Source organism: Oncorhynchus mykiss, chromosome 15 (assembly GCF_013265735.2).
Source record: "Oncorhynchus mykiss isolate Arlee chromosome 15, USDA_OmykA_1.1, whole genome shotgun sequence".
Taxonomy (NCBI): Eukaryota; Metazoa; Chordata; class Actinopteri; order Salmoniformes; family Salmonidae; genus Oncorhynchus; species Oncorhynchus mykiss.
The window spans coordinates 50397435-50418452 of record NC_048579.1 but is presented as its reverse complement, the minus strand read 5'-3'; the positions used below and the strand labels follow the sequence as shown (position 1 = coordinate 50418452).

At 45.8% G+C, this 21018-nt stretch overlaps 1 protein-coding gene across 16 annotated transcripts in view; it reads left to right on the top strand.

Moving 5' to 3' along the window:
* The window catches only part of LOC110490253 (non-muscle caldesmon), a 53641-nt gene that overhangs the window by 26446 nt on the left and 6177 nt on the right, over window positions 1-21018 (top strand). For 6 of the 16 annotated variants that reach the window (XR_005036116.1, XR_005036111.1, XR_005036110.1 and 3 more), the window contains 13 exons: window positions 5741-5875; window positions 10103-10481; window positions 10577-10606; window positions 10704-10904; window positions 11604-11677; window positions 12116-12383; window positions 13356-13496; window positions 16949-16992; window positions 17110-17185; window positions 17638-17772; window positions 17989-18081; window positions 20048-20202; window positions 20371-20439. Coding sequence is in view for 2 of the 16 variants with exons in the window: in XM_036944546.1 (XP_036800441.1) it covers window positions 5741-5875; window positions 10103-10481; window positions 10577-10606; window positions 10704-10904; window positions 11604-11677; window positions 12116-12383; window positions 13356-13496; window positions 16949-16992; window positions 17110-17185; window positions 17638-17772; window positions 17989-18081; window positions 20371-20439 (1645 nt within the window). In the remaining 14 variants the exon portion in view is untranslated. The remainder of the gene's footprint in view (window positions 1-5740; window positions 5876-10102; window positions 10482-10576; window positions 10607-10703; window positions 10905-11603; window positions 11678-12115; window positions 12384-13355; window positions 13497-16948; window positions 16993-17109; window positions 17186-17637; window positions 17773-17988; window positions 18082-20047; window positions 20203-20370; window positions 20440-21018) is intronic. The other 10 variants (XR_005036114.1, XR_005036115.1, XM_036944546.1 and 7 more) reach the window with 5 other exon arrangements.

Sequence of the window (21018 nt, the reverse complement as noted above, 5' to 3'; positions counted from 1 at the left end):
TTTTTCTCTCTCTCTGACTCAATACGTTCTGCTTTGTCTCTCATCGTGTCACTGGTAGAATGTACTGTTGACCTCATATAGAAAGTCTCTGTGCATCCTCAAGTCAAATGAGTTACTGTAATACATGACAAGCCCAGACATTTCAATTGAGCTCACCTCAAATGGATCACCTCAACCATGTCTCCTTTTACGGAGCAAGGATATAGGAGACTACCAGGAGCTTAGTTTTCTCAGCCTGTCTGGGTAGCTTCATCCCTTATCCCGATTATACTTACAGTCATTTAACCTGCCAACACACATCATAAAACTGGAATATGCATCATGGGCAATAGGATATGCAAATGTGTATCTCTGGAGGTCCAATCCCTTACTGAGAGATGTGGCAGTGACATTAACTGAAGATATGATAAGTGCTCTCTGCAAACAGGAGCTATTGAACAAGCCTGAACAAGTCTGTAAAGCCTTGGATGACACTATGTTACTGCTTTGAATGGCAAGCTACAAAAGTGTCAGCGCTCACTCTTAACATGTGTTGACAATACAACAGAACAGATTCACCGGAATGACATTTACTCTCGCGGGTGGCCAAATAGAACTATCAAAAAGCCACGCCTCCAGTCTTCTTCTTCTGATCTATGACCTGATGGCTCGTAGCGCGTAAAACCAACTGGTTGGGTGAAACAACTCAGCGTGTGTTCTGTCCGCTATTTAACCCAGCATTTTGTTGTGCGGTTTGTTTGTTTGTTTGTTTAAACTTGACATCTATGACATTGTCCTCCTGATTTGTAAATACTGTAATGTGGCTGGAAGCGGGGAAATACTTCCCAGTCCACTTAACCAGTGAATATAATAATCTTGTACATTTGAATTGTGACGTGTGATTATGTTGTACAACAAATGTAAACTTCTGCAGCAACGTTGGCGTCTATTGTCGTACCTTTGGGCGTGTGCCTCATCGCTCCAGCTCTACACCGGTTGATTGAACCGATAACTCAATGCAGTCGTTCTATTTCACAACAGCCGTGTTTTATATTATTTCTATCATCCCACAGTGTTTTATATTATAATGGAGAACATGGAATTTGGCAGAGAGAACAGACTGTGTGCGAGTAAGAGTAGTAAGCTGTAGGCACGATGGGAGTTTGTTCACGTCTGTTTACTTAGTCAAAGGAGTCATTTCAGTTGGCGGGACCATGCGCGATTTTCAACCCACTCACGTTATTGATAAAAGATTACATCGATAATATTTTGCAAATATGCTGTAGCAATCAATATTTCCATGTCTCATTGCAAATGAGAGTAGGCCGTCGTTGTAAATAAGAATTTGTTCTTAAAAAACATGTTGTCTTGTTGGACTAATCGAGTCAACCATCACCAAATATGATGTAAAAAGAAAACGCACACACAGACACACACATACCCACACACACACACAGAGAGAGACGCATAGAGAGAGGATACACAGAGGAGTGAGAGCACTCCAGTCTATACAATAATATCTGCAGTCAAGGCTGCCAAACTCTTTTACATTATAAGTGTTTACTAGTAGAGATCACAAGGAGCTGTTTCCTAGTCGTTAGGCCTTGGAGGAGGAGGAGGTGTGTGTGCGTGTGTGTGTGCATCACAGGAGGTTGGTGGCACCTTAATTGGTAAGGACAGGCTCGTGGTAATGACTGGAGTAGAATGGTATCCAACACATGGTCTCCAGGTGGTTAATGCCATTCCATTTGCTCCGTTCCAGACATTATTATGAGCCGTCCTCTCCGCAGCCTCCACTGGTATGCATGCATGCTTGGTTTACTGTATTGCCCGTGTACATGCAATATGGAGGTCTGAAAGTCCTGGAGGGTTTCAGCCAGATTGAACCGTCATCAGGTGGTGAAGGCTTGACGAGCTCCATTCGCCTCCCTTAGCCCGGTGAGCCAAGATTCTTGTCTGCTCTCCCTCTCTCTCTCTCTGTGTGTGTGTGTGTGTGTGTGTGTGTGGGGGGGAGAGAGAGACCTAGGAGTTCCCCAGCACTTGTGGCTCTGTATTGTGTCAGACCCAGTCCAGAACAGAACAATCTGTCTTGTTGACAGAGAGGTGAAGCTCCAGTCCTATTCACCAGCAGGCCATAGACGACCAGGCCAAGGTGGACTCCGCTTCACCATCTAATGTGTAGTTCTGCTGGGTTTAATACTCTGCACATACTGGAATTAACGTCTGATTGAATTAATCAAGCACAGTCTAATGAATGTAAAGGCATCCGCACATCTCCCCTAAAGAATGTGGTTTAGAAAGCAGTGTTTGTGTTTCTAGTCACTGTGGACCCAGGGGTTACCTGACCGGGCTTTTTGTACTGCACTCTGTGACAAATGACATACAAATGACATACAGCGATATAGCTGGGATCTCAAGCTGTCTGGTTGGTGGTCTGCACCGTGGACTTCACATACTGTCCTCTGCCCTCTGTGACTGACCAGGGCTTTGCTATGACAATGTAACACACACACACAGGAAAGTTTTGACTGGTTTTAATTTGTCCCCTTTAAAAAAGTATATTCTGTTGGAATGTTCCCAAACCTTGTAACCCTGTCCTGTGTACTGTCATGTCACACCCCTTTTATGCAGTTCTGTCTTATTTCATATGACATGCAAAACAGTTCTGTGCAGGCCAGTGTTTGTCAGTGTGCTGCCCTTTGAGAAGCGAAGCTACCATTTTGCCCCCATCTCCTCCACATCTGTGTGCAGGTCAGGTCTCCAGAGAGGCCAGGAAATAACACCCATCCTCAGTGAATGGACCATTCCAAACAGGCCCAAACAACACCCATCCTCAGTGAATGGACCGTTCCAAACAGACCCAAACAACACCCATCTTCAGTGAATGGACGGTTCCAAACAGACCTTATTAACACCCATCCTCAGTGAATGGACCATTCCAAACAGACCCATATAACACCCATCCTCAGTAAATGGACCGTTCCAAATAACACCCATCCTCAGTAAATGGACCGTTCCAAACAGACCCAAATAACACCCATCCTCAGTGAATGGACCGTTCCAAACAGACCTTAATAACACCCATCCTCAGTGAATGGACCGTTCCAAACAGACCCAAATAACACCCATCCTCAGTAAATGGACCGTTCCAAACATGCCCTCCCCAACCGGCAGCCTGCACCATACACTCTCACTGGGCCTGCTTGTGTCTGTTAGGGCCTCTGCCCAGCTCTGAAAGATTTGGGTGGACAACAGTAGGAGCAGTGGTCTGGTTCCCTCACGTTTTGGTGCTCCTGTGACCCACCCACTCAATTTCAGGGAAGTTAATTTTGCCCCACAATGTATATAATGCAAAGAAATGTGTCTCGACAGGACCCATATTGTCAAGCTATAACTCAAAAGGAACTCGTGCACCAGTGTGACTCTCACCATGGGAAGCACTGTACTTGCCCTTTACTCAGTTGCTCAGAAATAAGCGCAGGAGCTACAGAGGTGGTTGACGAGCAGGTTAGAAGGTATGTAGGCCTATAGACCACTGATAACACCACAAGGGTCCTGAAGAACGTCTGTAGACTTCAGGACAGGGGAAATGACGCTGCGCTCTCTGGGCCTGGCGGAGACAGTGGAGGACGGGGACGAGCGTGGGAATGGGCCAGACGTTTTGGCAGTAAATCACACCCCCCTCCCTGTGCACTCTCTCTTTCAATCTCTATCTCTCTCTCTCTCTCCATTTTAGTCCAGTAGAGGTGAAGAAGTAGTTTCCCCATGGGCTTTCCGAAGTTGTTTTCACAGACATTGCTGAGATATTTTGTCGTAAAGAAAATATATGGGAATCTTTTCCCCGAATGTGTTTGGTGACTGGACATTTCGTGCTTACTCAAGTAGTCAGGAAACTGAATGCAACATTAGGCTTAAATCAACTTTATTGTACACACTGTAAAAACAGACCACAGCAACAAATTCGGTTACGAGATATAAAACAAATGCGGAAGTGTTTTACTGTTGAAAATTTCACACACTTGCAATAAAACGATTACCTTCATCCTCCAGCTACAGAATTTACTCCACCAGGAAAACATCTTCACGTGATGGCCGACATAAGTTATGCTTGTCATTGCAAGGGAAGCTGGCTAGCCAAAGTCAGGCTCCTACGCGATAGGAAGATTTATTATCTTGAATATGGGATAAGATCTCTCCCTATTTTCTCTCTCTCTCTCTGATGGAAGGAGAGGCCGTACTGAAGTGATATGTGGTCTATAAGGAATGAGGATATTGCATTGGGGCCTTCGTTGGTGCATCAGTCTAGAGCCAAGAGAGCCAAGCGTTTTGATTGACAAGAATGCTAACTAAGCTGTTAAGAGTTGGTTGGACTGTCCATGAAGCATCGTCAACCCTGAGATACTGTCATACTAACTGCACTGTGCCACTAAGGACTGGCTGTTGTCTCAGTTTCCCATGACATTTGGGCTGTTTCTGGGACAATACTATTCTCCAGAGGTTGAGTCGGTCTTTGCTGCTTTTTCTTTTTTTTAATGTTTAAAAAAAACTGCACTTCTAGCCAGTCATCTATGTGCAAATGTTAAGCATGAAGAGCAATGTAGACTGTTAGAATAGAGCTTCTAGTCTGATGGAATTGTAAATGCGTATCAAATTGCAGAGCGGTGCAGACCTTTTAGCATACACACTCTCTCCCTGGCACTCAAACGCACATGCACTCCCATGCACTGTAAGTGAGAGGGAGAGAAAGAGAGTGTGGGTGTTTCACAATATGCACGCGTACTCATGTGTTCCGAGTAGCAAATAGGAGCACGGAGCAGTCGGAGTATGAGCACAGAGGGCAGTTCTCCGATGCGTACTTTGTTCCTACACGTTTTGAAGCATGCGTCAATGCAAGCTTCAACTAAAATATTCCCAAGATCGTTGATGTAAGATGACGAGAGAGAGAGAGGTGTGTCGCTGTCCCCCCAGGTTTAGTTTGGGCGTGAGCAGAGTCTTGTGTTCAATTATAACAACATTCCTCAGTCAGTTTACCCAGCAGGAGAGCCTGCTGTTCGCAAGCTGTAAAGTCTCCCATAAAACCACTCTGCTTAACATGTTAACTGCACATGCTTCAATAACATGCAGTACGCACTGCCAAACGACCATATGATGTTAGCTTAGCCGATGCCTGACAGTGATGTTGAAGATCACACAGAGGCAGACAGAATGGAGCTCTTCTCACAAACAACAGAGGCTGGAAGAGAAGTTGGTTCAGACCTTTTAGGGGAGAGGCTTTCCCGAACGATTCATGAAATTGACGATTAATCTACATAGAATGGACAGACTCACACGTGTGTGTGTGTGTGTGTGTGTGTGTGTGTGTGTACACACAGACACTATACACACTACGGCCCTTCACACACTACAGCTCCCGACCACTCCAACCCTCCACTGGGCCGAGCCTGGGCTGAGGCAGGCGTGGGCCAGCAGCCATGTTACGGTCGGGGTCCTCTCCTCTCATTGCTGGCCAAGCCACATCTCCAGACACTGTTTTCATCAGGCTGTCAAAAGTGAAACCTCAGCAGCAGTGGTCTGCGCTCAGTAGCGTAAAGCAGAGCAGGGTAGGGTGAGAATACAGTGAGTCAAGTAGATAAAAGACACCATGAGTCTTTATATTGTACTGTAAATACCCTGATCCCTGTCTAAGGAAAGAAGGGTTTACTCTCAGCATCACTGGGAGAAAAAAATTACTTACTCTCTCTCCCCTCTCTCCCTCCATCAGGATGGCCTTCCAGGGTAGTAATGAGGATGAGGAGGAGGCTGCAAGGGAGCGTAGACGCCGGGCACGTCAGGAGAGGATGAGAGGGATGGGAGGCGAGGAGCCCAGTGACAGCGTGGTGATGACCAACAGCCACAGGTAAGACCTGAAGACGTGTGTTAGCTCCCAAACATAATGCCTAGGCTTTAGCTCAGGGGCTAACAGTATTGTGGTGGGCAGGAGATTGTGGTTTGAACCCAGTTTCCCCTTTAATAATGGATGTGTGTGTAACGAGGTTCTTATAGTAAAGTGAAACAAAAACTAGTCATCAAAAAACAATTTGGTGAACTGATGAAAAAAAAATTAACAAATCTGTTTGAAAAACTATACTGAATAATTGAAATGATCATCTTCGACTTCAAAAGTAATTAAATAGAATAACCATCACGAATTATGTTCAGTTTTAGTTTTTTGGCAAGATGGCTTTGCCAAGAGCAGCACAGCAGATATTTGGAAGGTTTGAGTGGTAAGGCTAAATCAACCTTACTGCAGACGAAAGACGAGGAGTGAAGTCGGGGGAGATGCATCTGCGACAGCCGAAAGTCGGACACCAATGTGGTTTTCCAACAGCGAGGCGAAAAGGTTTTCTTTACAATGTCGAAATCAACATGTATCTAACCCCCATGTCACACACCAAACAGAAAATATCCCAATGTAGTAATATGTTGTTACACGTTGTACAGTCAATGATGTAGAGAACCTCAAATATCACATTTATTTGTATATATCCACTGAACACATAAACCACGTACAATTGGTTCCTGTTTCAGTCATGTTCGCGCGGGTCAAACAAAAACACCCTAATGATTGGTTGACAATACAGCCTCCCACAATGCAGACGATGGCTGCAGGATGAAGTCGGTGAGGAGCAACTGCAGAAACGTCATCACTGTTGGATAATTTTGTTGATGTATTTTTAATATTTTTTTTGTATTTTATTATCCCCAATTTTTTGGGGATCTTGTCTCATCGCTGCAACTCCCCAACGTGCTCGGGAGAGGTGAAGGTGGAGTCATGCATCCACCGAAACATGACCCGCCTAACCGCATTCCTTAACACCCACCAGCTTAACCCAGAAGCCAGCCGCACCAATGTGTCGGAGGAAACACCATTCAGGCACCCAGGCGGCCACAATGAGTCACTAAAGCGCGATGAGCCAAGTGAAGTCCCACCGGCAAAACCCTCACGATGCTGGACCAATTGTGCGCCGTCCTATGGGACTCCCGGCCAACGCCCGTTGTGGCACAGTCTGGGAACGAGACGATCACGATGCAAGACGATGCTCTCACACAGAGTATCTGCGAATGTGCACGGGTGCGCTGCACACTGCTACAGCGTGGGAGCTACGGGACAACAACTGGTTTCTGGTTGTTGTTGTGGGAATTGACCCACTACTACTGTTTTCTTTGTGCATCTACAGTTGAAGTCAGAAGTTTACACACACCTTAGTCAAATACATTTATACTCCGTTTCCTGACATTTAATCCCTGTAAAAATGTCCCTGTCTTAGGTCAGTTAGGATCACCACTTTATTTTAAGAATGTGAAATATAAGAATAATAGTAGGGAGAATGATTTACTTCAGCTTTTATACCTTTCATCACATTCCCAGTGGGTCAGAAGTTTACATACTCGATTAGTATTTGGTAGCATGGCCTTTTAAATAGTTTTACTTGGGTCAAACGTTTCGGGCAGCCTTCCACTAGCTTCCCACGATAAGTTGGGTGAATTTTGGCCCATTCCTCCTGACAGAGCTGGTGTACCTGAGTCAGGTTTGTAGGCCTCCTTGCTCGCACATGCGTTTTCAGTTCTGCCCACACATTTTCTATCGGATTGAAGTCGGGGCTTTGTGATGTCCACTCCAATACCTTAACTTTGTTGTCCTTAAGCCATTCTGCCAGAACTGGAAGTATGCTTGGAGTCATTGTCCATTTTTGGAAGACCCATTTGCGACCAAGCTTTAACTTCCTGACTGATGTCTTGAGATGTGGAAATATTTCCCTACTGATGATGCCATCTATTTTGTCTATTTTGTGAAGTGCACCAGTCCCTTCTGCAGCTAAGCACCTCCACAACATGATGCTGCCCCCGTGCTTCACGGTTGGGATGGTGTTCTTTGGCTTGCACGCCCCTTTTCCTCCAAACATAACGATGGTCATTATGGCCAAACAGTTCTATTTTTGTTTCATCAGACCAGAGGACATTTCTCCCAAAATTACGATCTTTGTCCCCATGTGCAGTTGCAAACTGTAGTCTGGCTCTTTTATATTGGGTTTGGAGAAGTGGCTTCCTCCTTGCTGAGCGGCTTTTCAGGTTATGTCGATATAGGACTCGTTTTACTTTGGATGTAGATACTTTTGTACCGGTTTCCTCCAACATCTTCACAAGGTCCTTTTGATGTTGTTCTGGGATTGATTTGCACTTTTCGCACCAATGTAAGTTCATCTCTAGGAGACCGAACGCGTCTCCTTCCTGAGCAGTATGACGGCTACGTGGTCCCATGATGTTTATACTTGCATACTATTGTTTGTACAGATGAACGTGGTACCTTCAGGTGTTTGGAAATTGCTCCCAAGGATGACCCAGACTTGTGGAGGTCTACAATTTTTTTCTGAGGTCTTGGCTGATTTCTTTTGATTTTCCCATGATGTCAAGCAAAGAGGCACTGAGTTTGAAGGTAGGCCTTGAAATATATCCTCCAATTGACTCAAAATATGTAAATTAGTCTAGCTTCTAAAGCCATGACATCATTTTCTGGAATTTTCCAAGCTGTTTAAAGGCACAGTCAACTTGGTGTATGTAAACTTCTGATCTACTGGAATTGTGATACAGTGAAATAATCTGTCTGTAAACAATGGTTGGAAAAATGACTTGTGTCATGCACAAAGTAGATGTCCTAACCGACTTGCCAAATCTATAGTTTGTTAACAAGAAATTTGTGAAGTGGTTGAAAAACCAGTTTTAATGACTCCAACCTAAGTATGTAAACTTCTGACTTCAACTGTACTTCATCTCGCTGAGTCTACCTTTAAACCTAACCCATGACCTGACCCTTCACCTTATGCATAAGTGGCATCCCAAAACACACACACTAAACACGTAAATGGCTCCCAGCCTCCCACAAATAGGCTTTCTTCTGTCCCTTAAACTGAAACAGAAAATAAATGATGTAAAAAATTTTTTATCAAACTTGAACCAAATAAACATCTTAAATCTAGTAGAAATAAAAACGAATAGAAAATAACAAAACTATAGCAACCTTGGTGTGTAACTCTGATCTCATCCGCTGTTGGAATGCAGCTCAGGCCATCCCTGGAGGAAGTTTCCTGTCCAGGTTTCCTGTCAGCTGTCCTTTCCTATCCTCTTCTGTTTTTGTTTTTTTACAGTTTACTCTCTCAACAGAATAGATGCACGGTGGGTTGCTGTCATACTGTCGGCTAGTAGCCTTTCTAAAGCGTAGAATACGTCTTTACAGTAGAGAAACCCAGACATCATAGACTTACATCATTTAGACAGAGGCCCTCTTATTTTGTCTACCAATCAGTCATAAATAGCTCACCCTACTGTCCGCCCCCATACCATGTCCAGTCGAGGTCCGTACAGCTGTCGACACTGGAAGTAGTGGGCTGCTCTGACAGCCACCAGTACAGATGCACTGTTGTAGTGGAGAATGGTTTCTCTCTGTGAGGTCACAGCCATATCCTGTGGGTATTGAACAAGTCAGGGATTGTCTCGACCTGTGATCACACGTAACCCGGCCCATTGTTGGTTGTGTTGGGTTCTGTGCTAACATCTGCCAAACGGTGTTGTCAGCCTGTATTCAACTCTGGGTATGTGTGAGGTGGTTGGAGGGTTGGATGCAGACCAACGTACTCTGTTGTATGGATATCCTGTCAGCTTGCTATGAGGCTCGGCAAAGGAGGTAGCTAGTCGCTAGGATGAAAAAAGCAGCCATGAACTTTCGTGTAGGCCTAAGTTACGCTGTTGGACCTAACATGTGGATAAAATAACAACCTGCAGTTAGGAAGCCAGAAGACTCAGTGAGGTAAATTGATTAGACGTGTCAACTGGAAATGGAGCTGAAATGCTATTTCCCCTGTTGTTGATGTCCATATGAGCCTCTTAGAAATCCATATTGACTGTGTCGTGGTGCCCTGATCTTGGGGATTGTTCAGCAGAGAGGGGTAGTTTAACTTCAGAAGCAGTGACCACAGAGCGAATTCAGTGGTTTACTGTTTTTGTCCCTCAGTGTGATATTGATTGAATGTGTAACTGACTGTGACATTCTCTCTTTTTTTTTCGCTCTCTCTTTTTATCGCTCTCTCAGTGTGACCGAGACTGTGTCGGTGTCCTCCTCCTCTGTGACCTCCTCGGGTGGAGGAGACGATGATGAGCAGGCCCTGCTGGAGCGCATGGCCAAACGAGAGGAGCGCAGGCAGAAAAGGATGATGGACGCTCTGGAGCGAGAGAAGGATCAGAACCCCGGCAGTGCCGGTAACCACGGCAGCGGGGAGAATAGTGTGGATGAGAGGTCCGTCGGCCGCAGGGGCCGTTACCAAGACAACGAAGAAGAGGTGGAAGAGCGGAACTGCCGAAAGGAGGAGGAGGGGAAGGCTGCTCCGGAGGAGGAAGAGGCTGAGCAGGGAGAGGAAGAGGAGGAAGAGGTTGTGGAGGAGAAACCGAGACGATCCTATATGAGAGAACAGGTCAGTCTATTCTTATTTTATACTTTTCTGTCCATTTTCACTTCATTTTCCGTCGGCATGTTTTCATTCATAAAATGTACCTTATTTATCCATAGGAATCCATTGACGAGAACACTAGAGACGAGGTAGGACCACGGATATATTGATTGGATTGGTGGCTGGAGTTTGCTGATCGTTTATCTGATTTTGATAAAAACGTGACACTCCCGTTCCTTCTCATAGGAAGATACAGGAGAACAAGCGGTGGTTTTAAATGAGGTTAAGGAATCAGTCGACTCAGAGGCAGAGGTTGAAGAAGATGCTGAATTAAGTGATAAGGTAGAGGAACCAGATCAGTTAGAGGTAGAGGGCACGACAGTGACACCGAACAATGAGACTGAGGAAGACTGTGACATATCAACAATCCAAAACGGCTTGGATGTGGTAAGACCTTAACATAGAGGTGTGAAACAGGAGCATGACAATCTCTGGATAACTCAAATGTCTCCGAAATAATAGTCTAGCTGATCCGAAATCTGATCCGAAATCATACTGTATCATAACTCTGAAGACAACTCCTCATGCCTTTGTCAATGGAGCAGAGTAGCGGCGTAGCCTAAATGAATGTTTCCCAGACATTGAAGTTCTCTAGACGCTAAATGTGGTCACAGTGTGGTTTTGCATCCACGGTTACAGAGCTGCACCTTATAAGGTGTGGTTGTGGTCACCAGTCGTGTGATTATCTTTAATATAGTTTAATGCCATGCCATCCACTGAGTGGTCACAATACGGTCACTGTGTGTTCAGCTGCATGTTTGCCTCTGTGGGGAAGAGGTTGTGTGTGAAACCCGTGTTTTGCATCTGTTGTCATGTCTACTCACTTTCCGCAACCCCCGGTTTTGCTCTCAGGTGTGTGTCCCAAATGGCACCCTATTCCCTACATAGTGCACTACTTTGAAGACTTGGGCCAAAAGTAGTCCAGTGGAGGACAGGGTGTCATTTTGGACAAAGCCAGGGTCACAGAGTGGAGTCACTGGTCCTGGCTGGAATGGTGTGGTGTCACATAGAAGCACCCAACCACAGACATGAGCATTCCTTCATTCCCAGAGTTCAGTGTGCTCAGGGTGTGTTCTGTGCCTGCAGGTGAATGAAAAGCAGAATGGAGGTCTGCACGAGGAGACTCCTCCAAAACACAAAAAAACAGAAAGGACCCTGAGGTAGGAGCCAGAGACATACGTGCTCTAATGGTTTAATGCTACACGCAACACATGCACGCATGCGTACACACACACAAACACACACGCACTCTGCGGTCTTCGCTTTACATTGGTCATGATTCAAAATATGGGGGGAGGAGAGAGGTGGGAGAGTCTTGCCCAAGGTGTCTAAGGTAATTGAAAGGCAAATTTATCCCAGCGCACACAAACACACTGTTGCTTAGCATGGTTTGTTTCTAGAGCAGAGCTGCTGTGTTTGACATGGGTCATGTAATCCTAGCTCCCCAGGGGGAAGCGCTGGAGTGAAACCTTAGACACACTGTTACCTTAGACAGCGCCAGGCTGAGTCTTAGCGTGTGCATTTGTGTGCTTGTGCGTGTGAGCTGTCTTTCTACCTGTGTGACGACATTAACCTCTCCTTCTGTGCGTGACCCGCAGCCGCGGAAGCGTGCGCTCCCCGGAGGTGGGGGCGGAGGAGGAGCAGGACGACGCGGCGAACCTGGAGGCGGAGCGCAAGCTGGAGGAGCTGAAACGGCGCCGTGGCGATGCGGAGAGCGAGGAGTTCGAGAGGATGAGACGGAAGCAGCAGGAGGCTGAGCAGGAGCTGGAGGCGCTGAAGAAGAAGAGGGAGGAGAGGAGGAAGATCATAGAAGAGGAGGAGAGACAGAAGAAACAGGAGGAGGCCGAGAAGAAGGACAGAGAGGAGGTGGGGTTTGAAGTGGACAAGGGGAGTGTCTCTTTAGCAGTGATGTCACTCTTTCACTCTTTCTCTCTCTCTCTGTGCCGCTCTCCTTCACTGTTCTGCGCTCTCTCTCTCTCTCTCTCTCTCTCTGTCTGTCTCCGTCTCTCCCTCTCCTCATCTCAAGACTGTTCCGTTGATGTAGTCATACCACCTGTTGAAGATAACAAGCTATATGTCATATTCCTGCCTGCTTCACCATGACATGATCTTACTATATACTGCATCGTTATCGGCGCACCCCTATTTGAATCCCAATAATAATTCATTTATAGGCCATCATTCTTCTTCCCCTGCTATATGACCTCACCCTAACATATCTAAGCTATGATAGTCAGTCCATAATTTGCCTGTTCACACTTGTGCTTGACACTGCACTATTCACTGTCCAATTACCTAGTCTACTGTGCTGTACTGTCTTATCCAGACAGGTTTCTCTGGTTCCATCTCAAATGGTATCCCGTATCCCTATAAAGTGGACTAATTTCGATGAGGGCTCTGCGGATACGGCTCTGGTCAAAAGTAGTGCACTTTATAGGGAAATAGGATGCCGTTTCAGACACGGCTTCTGTCATTTCCAGACAGGTCTCAGGTCTGTGCTGTGCTTGGCTTTGAACAATGGGGTTGTCTCATGTTGTGGTGTATAAGAGACTGTTTGGTGTCAGGGCGGGAGAAGCCTGGATATAGTTGGACATCAAATATAAATCGTGTTTCCCTACTGCACTGTACAGTACCAATAAGAAACAGACTGTAATACAGTAACAAACTGTAAAGAGGTATTTTCACTAGAGGAATAGTGCTTTGATCTATAGACTAGGCCAAAGTTCAATTTAGAGGAAGATACCCGCGATTAGTTATCGTTTGTGTGCGTACATTCCTGGTTGTGCGTGTGTGACCGTTTTAATAACTGAGCGTTCTGCTGTGTTCCGCATCTCCCAGGAGGAGAAGAGGAGGATGAAGGAGGAGATAGAGAGGAGGAGGGCGGAGGCGGCCGAGAAGAGACAGCAGATGGGGGTGGAGACTGTCGACGGAGAGGCCAAACCCTTCAAATGCTTCAGCCCCAGAGGATCCTCCCTCAAGGTTAGTCAACAACTTCTGACCTTTGACCTCTGTCACCTCCCTCTGTGTTGTCTGTTTATGACCATGTTCGAATACTGTCACATAGATTTAACCCTGTCATCAATCTAGCAAGTACACTGCAGGGATCCTTAAAGGTACTCAAGTTGTAACATTTGGGCCCCATATAATAGCTTGTACTTCTTAGTCTTTTTGGTGGCATAATCTCTACCTTCTCTTACTTCACCTCATTCTAGGTAACAGGACAGTTTTACTAGGAACATTACGGCGTCATTGTTGTTGACAATAAGTGTGTCTGTTCTGTTGTCTTCTGTCTGTGTGAGTTTGTCTGTTGTCTTGCTACTGCGTACAAGGCATGGAAACTGGAAACGCCACAACTTATCACCATAAAGATAATATTTGTCATGGAGTAGTGTGTATAATCAACTTATGTGAATAAACGCTCCAGTGTTGTGGAAATAAACTCCCATGCAGTGAATGTTCATGGGGGTTTTCACTATTCTGCCAATGGAGAAAATCTAATTACTACAAGTTTAGCAAATACCCATCTCACAGGCTGGACTCACTGAAACCTGCCCTGAAATAGTCTTACTTTGTGTTTTATTGTTTTTTTAATCATTTTTGAGGTAATAATCTATTTCCATTTGTTGTCGTTTGTGGTCTGGTCTGTTGGTCAATGTTAACATCCTTCCATTCCTCTCCACAGCTTTACTTTGTCATCATGTTCACTGTAGGTACAGCTGATGGTAGAAGTTGCCCATAGGTTACAGATCTAGGATCAGATTACCCTTCCCCATATCTAAACCTGAACCATTAGGAGAGAGGAATATAAAACCAGACCCTAGATCAGTGTCTATGGGCAACGTTGTTGTTCTACTCATAGCTAATGCGTGTGTGATGCATTGTTCTGAGGTTATACTCATTCCAGTGTCTGTGTTAACATTATTGTTTTACAGTGGAGTGAGTTGTTTACCTTTTTGTTTGATTCAGACTTACACACTAGTCAATTTAATAGTAGTTTGATTTATTTTAGTTGATTCCTCCCGTGTGCTGTTCCTGTAGTTCAAGTCACCATACCGTAGTTGTGACAACATTTCCTGTAGTTCCAGTGTAACGAAGACACAGGAGGATATACTCCGATCCTCTTGTACTATTCCGGAGTAGTGACGTTAGGATGCAACGTTCCAGAAGTATTCCAGAGTAGTGACGTTAGGATGCGACGTTCCAGACGTATTCCGGAGTAGTGACGTTAGGATGCGACGTTCCAGAAGTATTCCGGAGTAGTGATGTTAGGATGCAACGTTCCAGAAGTATTCCGGAGTAGTGACGTTAGGATGCAACGTTCCAGACGTATTCCAGAGTAGTGACGTTAGGATGCAACGTTCCAGAAGTATTCCGGAGTAGTGACGTTAGGATGCAACGTTCCAGACGTATTCCGGAGTAGTGACGTTAGGATGCAACGTTCCAGACGTATTCCGGAGTAGTGACGTTAGGATGCAACGTTCCAGACGTATTCCGGAGTAGTGGCGTTAGGATGCAACGTTCCAGAAGTATTCCAGAGTAGTGACGTTAGGATGCAACGTTCCAGACGTATTCCGGAGTAGTGGCGTTAGGATGCAACGTTCCAGAAGTATTCCGGAGTAGTGGCGTTAGGATGCAACGTTCCAGAAGTATTCCGGAGTAGTGGCGTTAGGATGCAACGTTCCAGAAGTATTCCGGAGTAGTGACGTTAGGATGCAACGTTCCAGACGTATTCCGGAGTAGTGACGTTAGGATGCAACGTTCCAGACGTATTCCGGAGTAGTGACGTTAGGATGCAACGTTCCAGAAGTATTCCGGAGTAGTGACGTTAGGATGCAACGTTCCAGAAGTATTCCGGAGTAGTGACGTTATGATGCAACGTTCCAGACGTATTCCGGAGTAGTGACGTTAGGATGCAACGTTCCAGACGTATTCCGGAGTAGTGGCGTTAGGATGCAACGTTCCAGAAGTATTCCAGAGTAGTGACGTTAGGATGCAACGTTCCAGACGTATTCCGGAGTAGTGGCGTTAGGATGCAACGTTCCAGAAGTATTCCGGAGTAGTGGCGTTAGGATGCAACGTTCCAGAAGTATTCCGGAGTAGTGGCGTTAGGATGCAACGTTCCAGAAGTATTCCGGAGTAGTGACGTTAGGATGCAACGTTCCAGACGTATTCCGGAGTAGTGACGTTAGGATGCAACGTTCCAGACGTATTCCGGAGTAGTGACGTTAGGATGCAACGTTCCAGAAGTATTCCGGAGTAGTGACGTTAGGATGCAACGTTCCAGAAGTATTCCGGAGTAGTGACGTTAGGATGCAACGTTCCAGACGTATTCCGGAGTAGTGACGTTAGGATGCAACGTTCCAGACGTATTCCGGAGTAGTGACGTTAGGATGCAACGTTCCAGAAGTATTTCGGAGTAGTGACGTTAGGATGCAACGTTCCAGACGTATTCCGGAGTAGTGACGTTAGGATGCAACGTTCCAGACGTATTCCGGAGTAGTGACGTTAGGATGCAACGTTCCAGAAGTATTTCGGAGTAGTGACGTTAGGATGCAACGTTCCAGACGTATTCCGGAGTAGTGACGTTAGGATGCAACGTTCCAGACGTATTCCGGAGTAGTGACGTTAGGATGCAACGTTCCAGACGTATTCCGGAGTAGTGGCGTTAGGATGCAACCTTCCAGAAGTATTCCAGAGTAGTGGCGCTAGGATGCAACGTTCCAGAAGCTCCAAATGGGAGTCAACACAGTTGGCTAGATAAAGAGGGCTGCTCCCTTCAAGAACGTCAGACTCGGAGGATGCAGGAAACCGATTAGGTTAATAGGATTAGTGTACCCGCACTGGAATGGGAGCTCTTTAAAATGTGCTGCTGCAGCCTGAGAATGGGGTATTTCCTGTCGAGAGGAGTATTTTAGCAACACCCACATTCGGTAGCAGAGCTGAGCTAGAGACCAAGCAGGGTCCTTTTTTATTTCATTTTTTAGAGGGAGCGGGGATGGATGGTTGTTTTTTTTCTTTTCAGGAACGCTCCATCCCCCCCTCTCAGCCCTGTTGTCGTATATCATAAACAGCAGTCGGAGCGAGGTTCCCACAGAGCAGGGTCTGAAAAAGGCCTGTGCTGCTCTGCTCTCTGCTTTTCCTGGCTGGGTGACAGTAGCTGTAGCTAGTGCTGTAGAGAACAGAACAGTCAGTCACATTGTGTCTCGCTGGGCTAGGAAAAGCCCAGTCTAAACAGGGATGTAATGGGTCTGGTAAAAAAAAAAGGGGGGGGGAAAGGTAGAACAGGAGAAAGGAGGAGAAGGAGGGTGCTGCTGTGTTTGGATGGTGTGTGGGATGTGGGATTACTGTGTGTATTTGGGAGTTGTGTGTGTGTGTGTGTGTGGCTACTGCCTAATAAATGGTGGATGCATAATTCACTGATCTGTCTACAGATTGGTGAAAGGGCAGAGTTTCTGAACAAGTCGGCACAGAAAAGGTGAACAGTCATTTCCATTTATTGTTTGAATCACAACCGGTGCTCTCAGTGTGAAGTCATACAGTTCAGTAATAAAATGACCCTTTGGCTAATTCTGTTGTTGTATGTTCTGAGCAGCACGGTGAAGACGTCTCACTCTCCTGTCGTCTCTAAGATTGACAACAGACTGGAGCAGTACACCTCTGTTGCGCAGGTCAGAGGTTACGCATCAACACAAATCACCTGACTAGACCTACTGTTACCAATGAGCCCTATGAGAACAATGTGAGAAACATGTTGGAAAGACATCTTGTGTTGACTGGGACTGTATAACTGTTACCATTGCTGATGATCATATCTAGCACATCGAGTATATGTCAATACTGCTCTGAATCGAAAAGCTACAGTACATGCTTTAGATAATGCTAATGATACTATACTACAATATGCTTTATTTATAAGCCTACTCTGTATGGCTCCTTTCTCCAGCCCATTTTAAACACAAGTACCAGATATGAAAATGCAAAATTAGACATTTCTCTTCTCTCCTTTGCCAACATCGATCATTCCCCACTCTGAATCCAGCACTAACACAGTCTCCCATTCCTTTTTCTCTCTCTCTCTCTCTCTCTCGCTCTCTGTCTCTGTGTATATGTATACACACAGAACAAGGATATGCGGTCCCCACGCTCCGGTGCCGTGGACCTGCCAATGGTGACAGATGGGATACGTAACATCAAGACCATGTGGGAGAAAGGCAACGTGTTCAACTCGCCCGGGGGCGGCGGGGGCACGTACAAGGTGGGGACCGGATTAACAACGGGGACTCTGGAACTCCATTTGGGAGCGGTTTGGGAGGAAGTCAGGACCGGGGAGGGGGGGGGGCTGAGAGAGAGGAAGGGGCTCGTTTCACTGCCACTTCCTGTTCATCCCCGATGACGAGCTGCCCAGGGCGTTCTGCTGAAGTTGAACTTTGTCCGTGTCTTTTTGTTTTTCTGTACCCCCCTCTCCACACAGGAAGCAGCTGGGATGAAGATAGGTGTGGCGGGCCGCATCAACGACTGGCTGAATAAAACCCCCGAGAGCAAAACGCCGGGAGGAAGGCCCGCGGTAGGTCGTCTCCACGGCCACCACTTACTGTACAGTGCTTTTGTCCTCTTTGCACCTCATCTAATCCTTAATTGAGATGAACTACGTCTTTTTTCAAGGGAGACAGCGAACAGACACTCATTATGAAACATACTATAAGTGCGGCCCCCAGCTCTGTGTTGCTCCTGCACTTCGGCTGTAGTATAAGCAAGTATTCATCAGACCAGACTTAAGCTCATTTGACACGACTGTGGGAAGCGTTGGAGTCAACATGGGCCAGCATCCCTGTAGAACGCTTTCGACACCTCGTAGAGTCCATGCCCGGATGAATTGAGGCTGTTCTGAGGGCAACTCAATATTAGGAAGGTGTTCTTAATGTTTTATACAGTATTTACTAATAGTTTTGAGAAGCGCTGTTAGCTACCATGTATTTTTTTTGTATATGTATTAATAATTGCCTGCAAATAATGGTTGTAAGCAGTAGTAAGATGATGTGCCGTGTTGGGAGAAAATAGTCTAGCGTCACCCAGGGAATTTGAAATACAAATCATAGCAAAGTGGATGAGTTATAACCATGAAGTCATGAAGGGAAAAAAACACACAGCACTTAACAGCAGTCATTTATTTGTGTTGTAAAAGCACATATCACATATTGTCAGAGTACGTATTAGTTTTAATATGAAATGTGGCACGGTTCCTACCATGGATCACATGCAGGTTATCAGGAGGACTTAGCGATTTAGTCAGGCAGGCTGCTTCCCATGCTGGGCTGCGTGGATGCATTCCAACATACCAGTGATTCGTCTCAAATGGCACCCTATTCCCTACGTAGTGCACTACTTTTGACCAGGGCCCATATGCCGCATTTATCCCATTATTTTACCCAAAAGGCTCAGGCTTTTCTGTTTCTATCTACGCGGCCTGGCACCCGTGTCTCACTGAGTCATGGCTATGGTGAACCTGCTTTAATTAAAAGCAACAGTCTTGAATGATGCAACGGTCGTTGATTCTGCTCGCCACAAGTCTTTAGGCGGCAGGTAGCCTCGTGGTCAAGAGTGTTGGGCCACTCACCAAAATGTCACTGGTCTGAATCTCTGAGCTGACTAGGTGAAAAATCTGTTGATGTTCCCTTGAACAGGGAACTTAACCCTAAGTCGCTCTGGATACGAGTGTCTGCTAAATGACTCAAATGTAGGGTCACACTGATGATAACTCAAGACCTGACATGAACATAAAACACTGGCGCCCCGCTGGTGTGAGGGTGAGTCTCAATGGAAAAGCGCTTGTAGAGTACTCCATAATGCTCTGATCGAAAATAGTGCATGGAATAAGGGTGCCATTTTGAATGCACTCCAGTCCCTGTGGTCTACTCCTGGACTATATTTCAACTTCAGACAGTGCTTATTTTAAGACGTTCAGGCACCCAGACCTGTTTTCGAATAGGTGCACAGATATGAATGCAAACTTACATACATACATACGGTAGCCACTCCCATAACCACTGCAGGAGTCATCGACCGTGGCGTAGTGATACGCCATGTGGCCGCTAGAGGGCCATTGCCATGGTGACGCGGCGTTGAGAAGAAGTAGTGCAGAAGGTCCGGGCGTTGTGAGTGGTGTGGTGTGGCTGGTTATACGGTCGGTAACTTGATACCTGTTGCCGACCTTTGACGTGTAGCTTTTTAAACCGCTATGAACCCCTGTAGTTTTGCACGGACGTTAAAAGTAACTGTCACTTAAATAATTTCCGTAAAAGACTTGATTGATGAATCGTGATCGCTCTCCAATATAGATTCTGATATGGGTGACTGACATGCTCTCTGGGAACGTTTGCTCTGGTCTGCCTCTGCCTGCTGACAAATTATGTCTTGAAGTGACTGCAACACCTGTGTCTCCCTCTTGTGGTTAAACGGAGCATAACACAATTGCATTTCTGAAATAAATATTTTACTGACTGTCGCTCTTTCTTCTGTCTTCTTTCCTTTAGAAGCTTCTTCCATTCTTCAATCTGACTGTTTCTCATTTCCTCTGCGAGATCAGCACCTCTCTGCCTGGTAGTCCTTCTCTCTTTTTTTCCTTCTTCTTCCCGCTGGACTTCTCTTTCTGCCTCCTCTCCTCTCATCCCTTTTCTCAGCACCTCAGGTATTGTAAAGTAATACAACCCCACTGTTGACGCATTTCTGTTTCCTCAACTCAAATACTGCAGCCATTGTTGGAATTGTGTGTCTTGAATATGAGTTGACGAGGACTACAGACACTGATGCACTCCCCCCCTCTTCCTTTTTCCATCCCTCCCGTCTCTCTCTGCAGGATCTGAAGCCAGGGGATGTGACTAACAAGAGAAGTCTGTGGGAAAACAAGGGATCCTCCCCAGCCAAGGTAACCTGGCCCACCTGAACTCTTCGTAGTACACACACACACAAACACTTAGGAAAAAAAAGGTACTATCTAGAACCTTGAAGGGTTCTTCAGCTGTCCCAATAGGAGAACCCTTTGAAGAACCCTTTTTAATTCTAGGTAGAACCTATTTGGTTCCAGATAGAACCTTTTGGGGTTTTGGAAAGGGTTTTCCTATGGGGACAGCCGAAGAACCCTTTTAGAACCCTTTTGGAACCCTTTTTCCTAAGAGTGTACACACACATACATAAACACACATACCTGAGTTTAGACCATGGCTAATGCCATGAAGAATGTACACTGAACAAAAATATTAACGCAACATGTAAAGTGTTGTTCCCAGGTTTCATGAATTGAAATAAAACACCCCGGAAATGTTCCATAGCAACAAAAAGCGTATTTCTCTCAAATGTGTTTACATCGCTGCTAGCGAGTGTTTCTCCTTTGCCAAGATAATCCATCCACCTGACAGATGTGGCATATCAAGAAGCTGATTAAACTGCATTATCATTCACACAGGTGCCCCTTGTGCTGGGGACAATAAAAGGCCACTCTAAAATG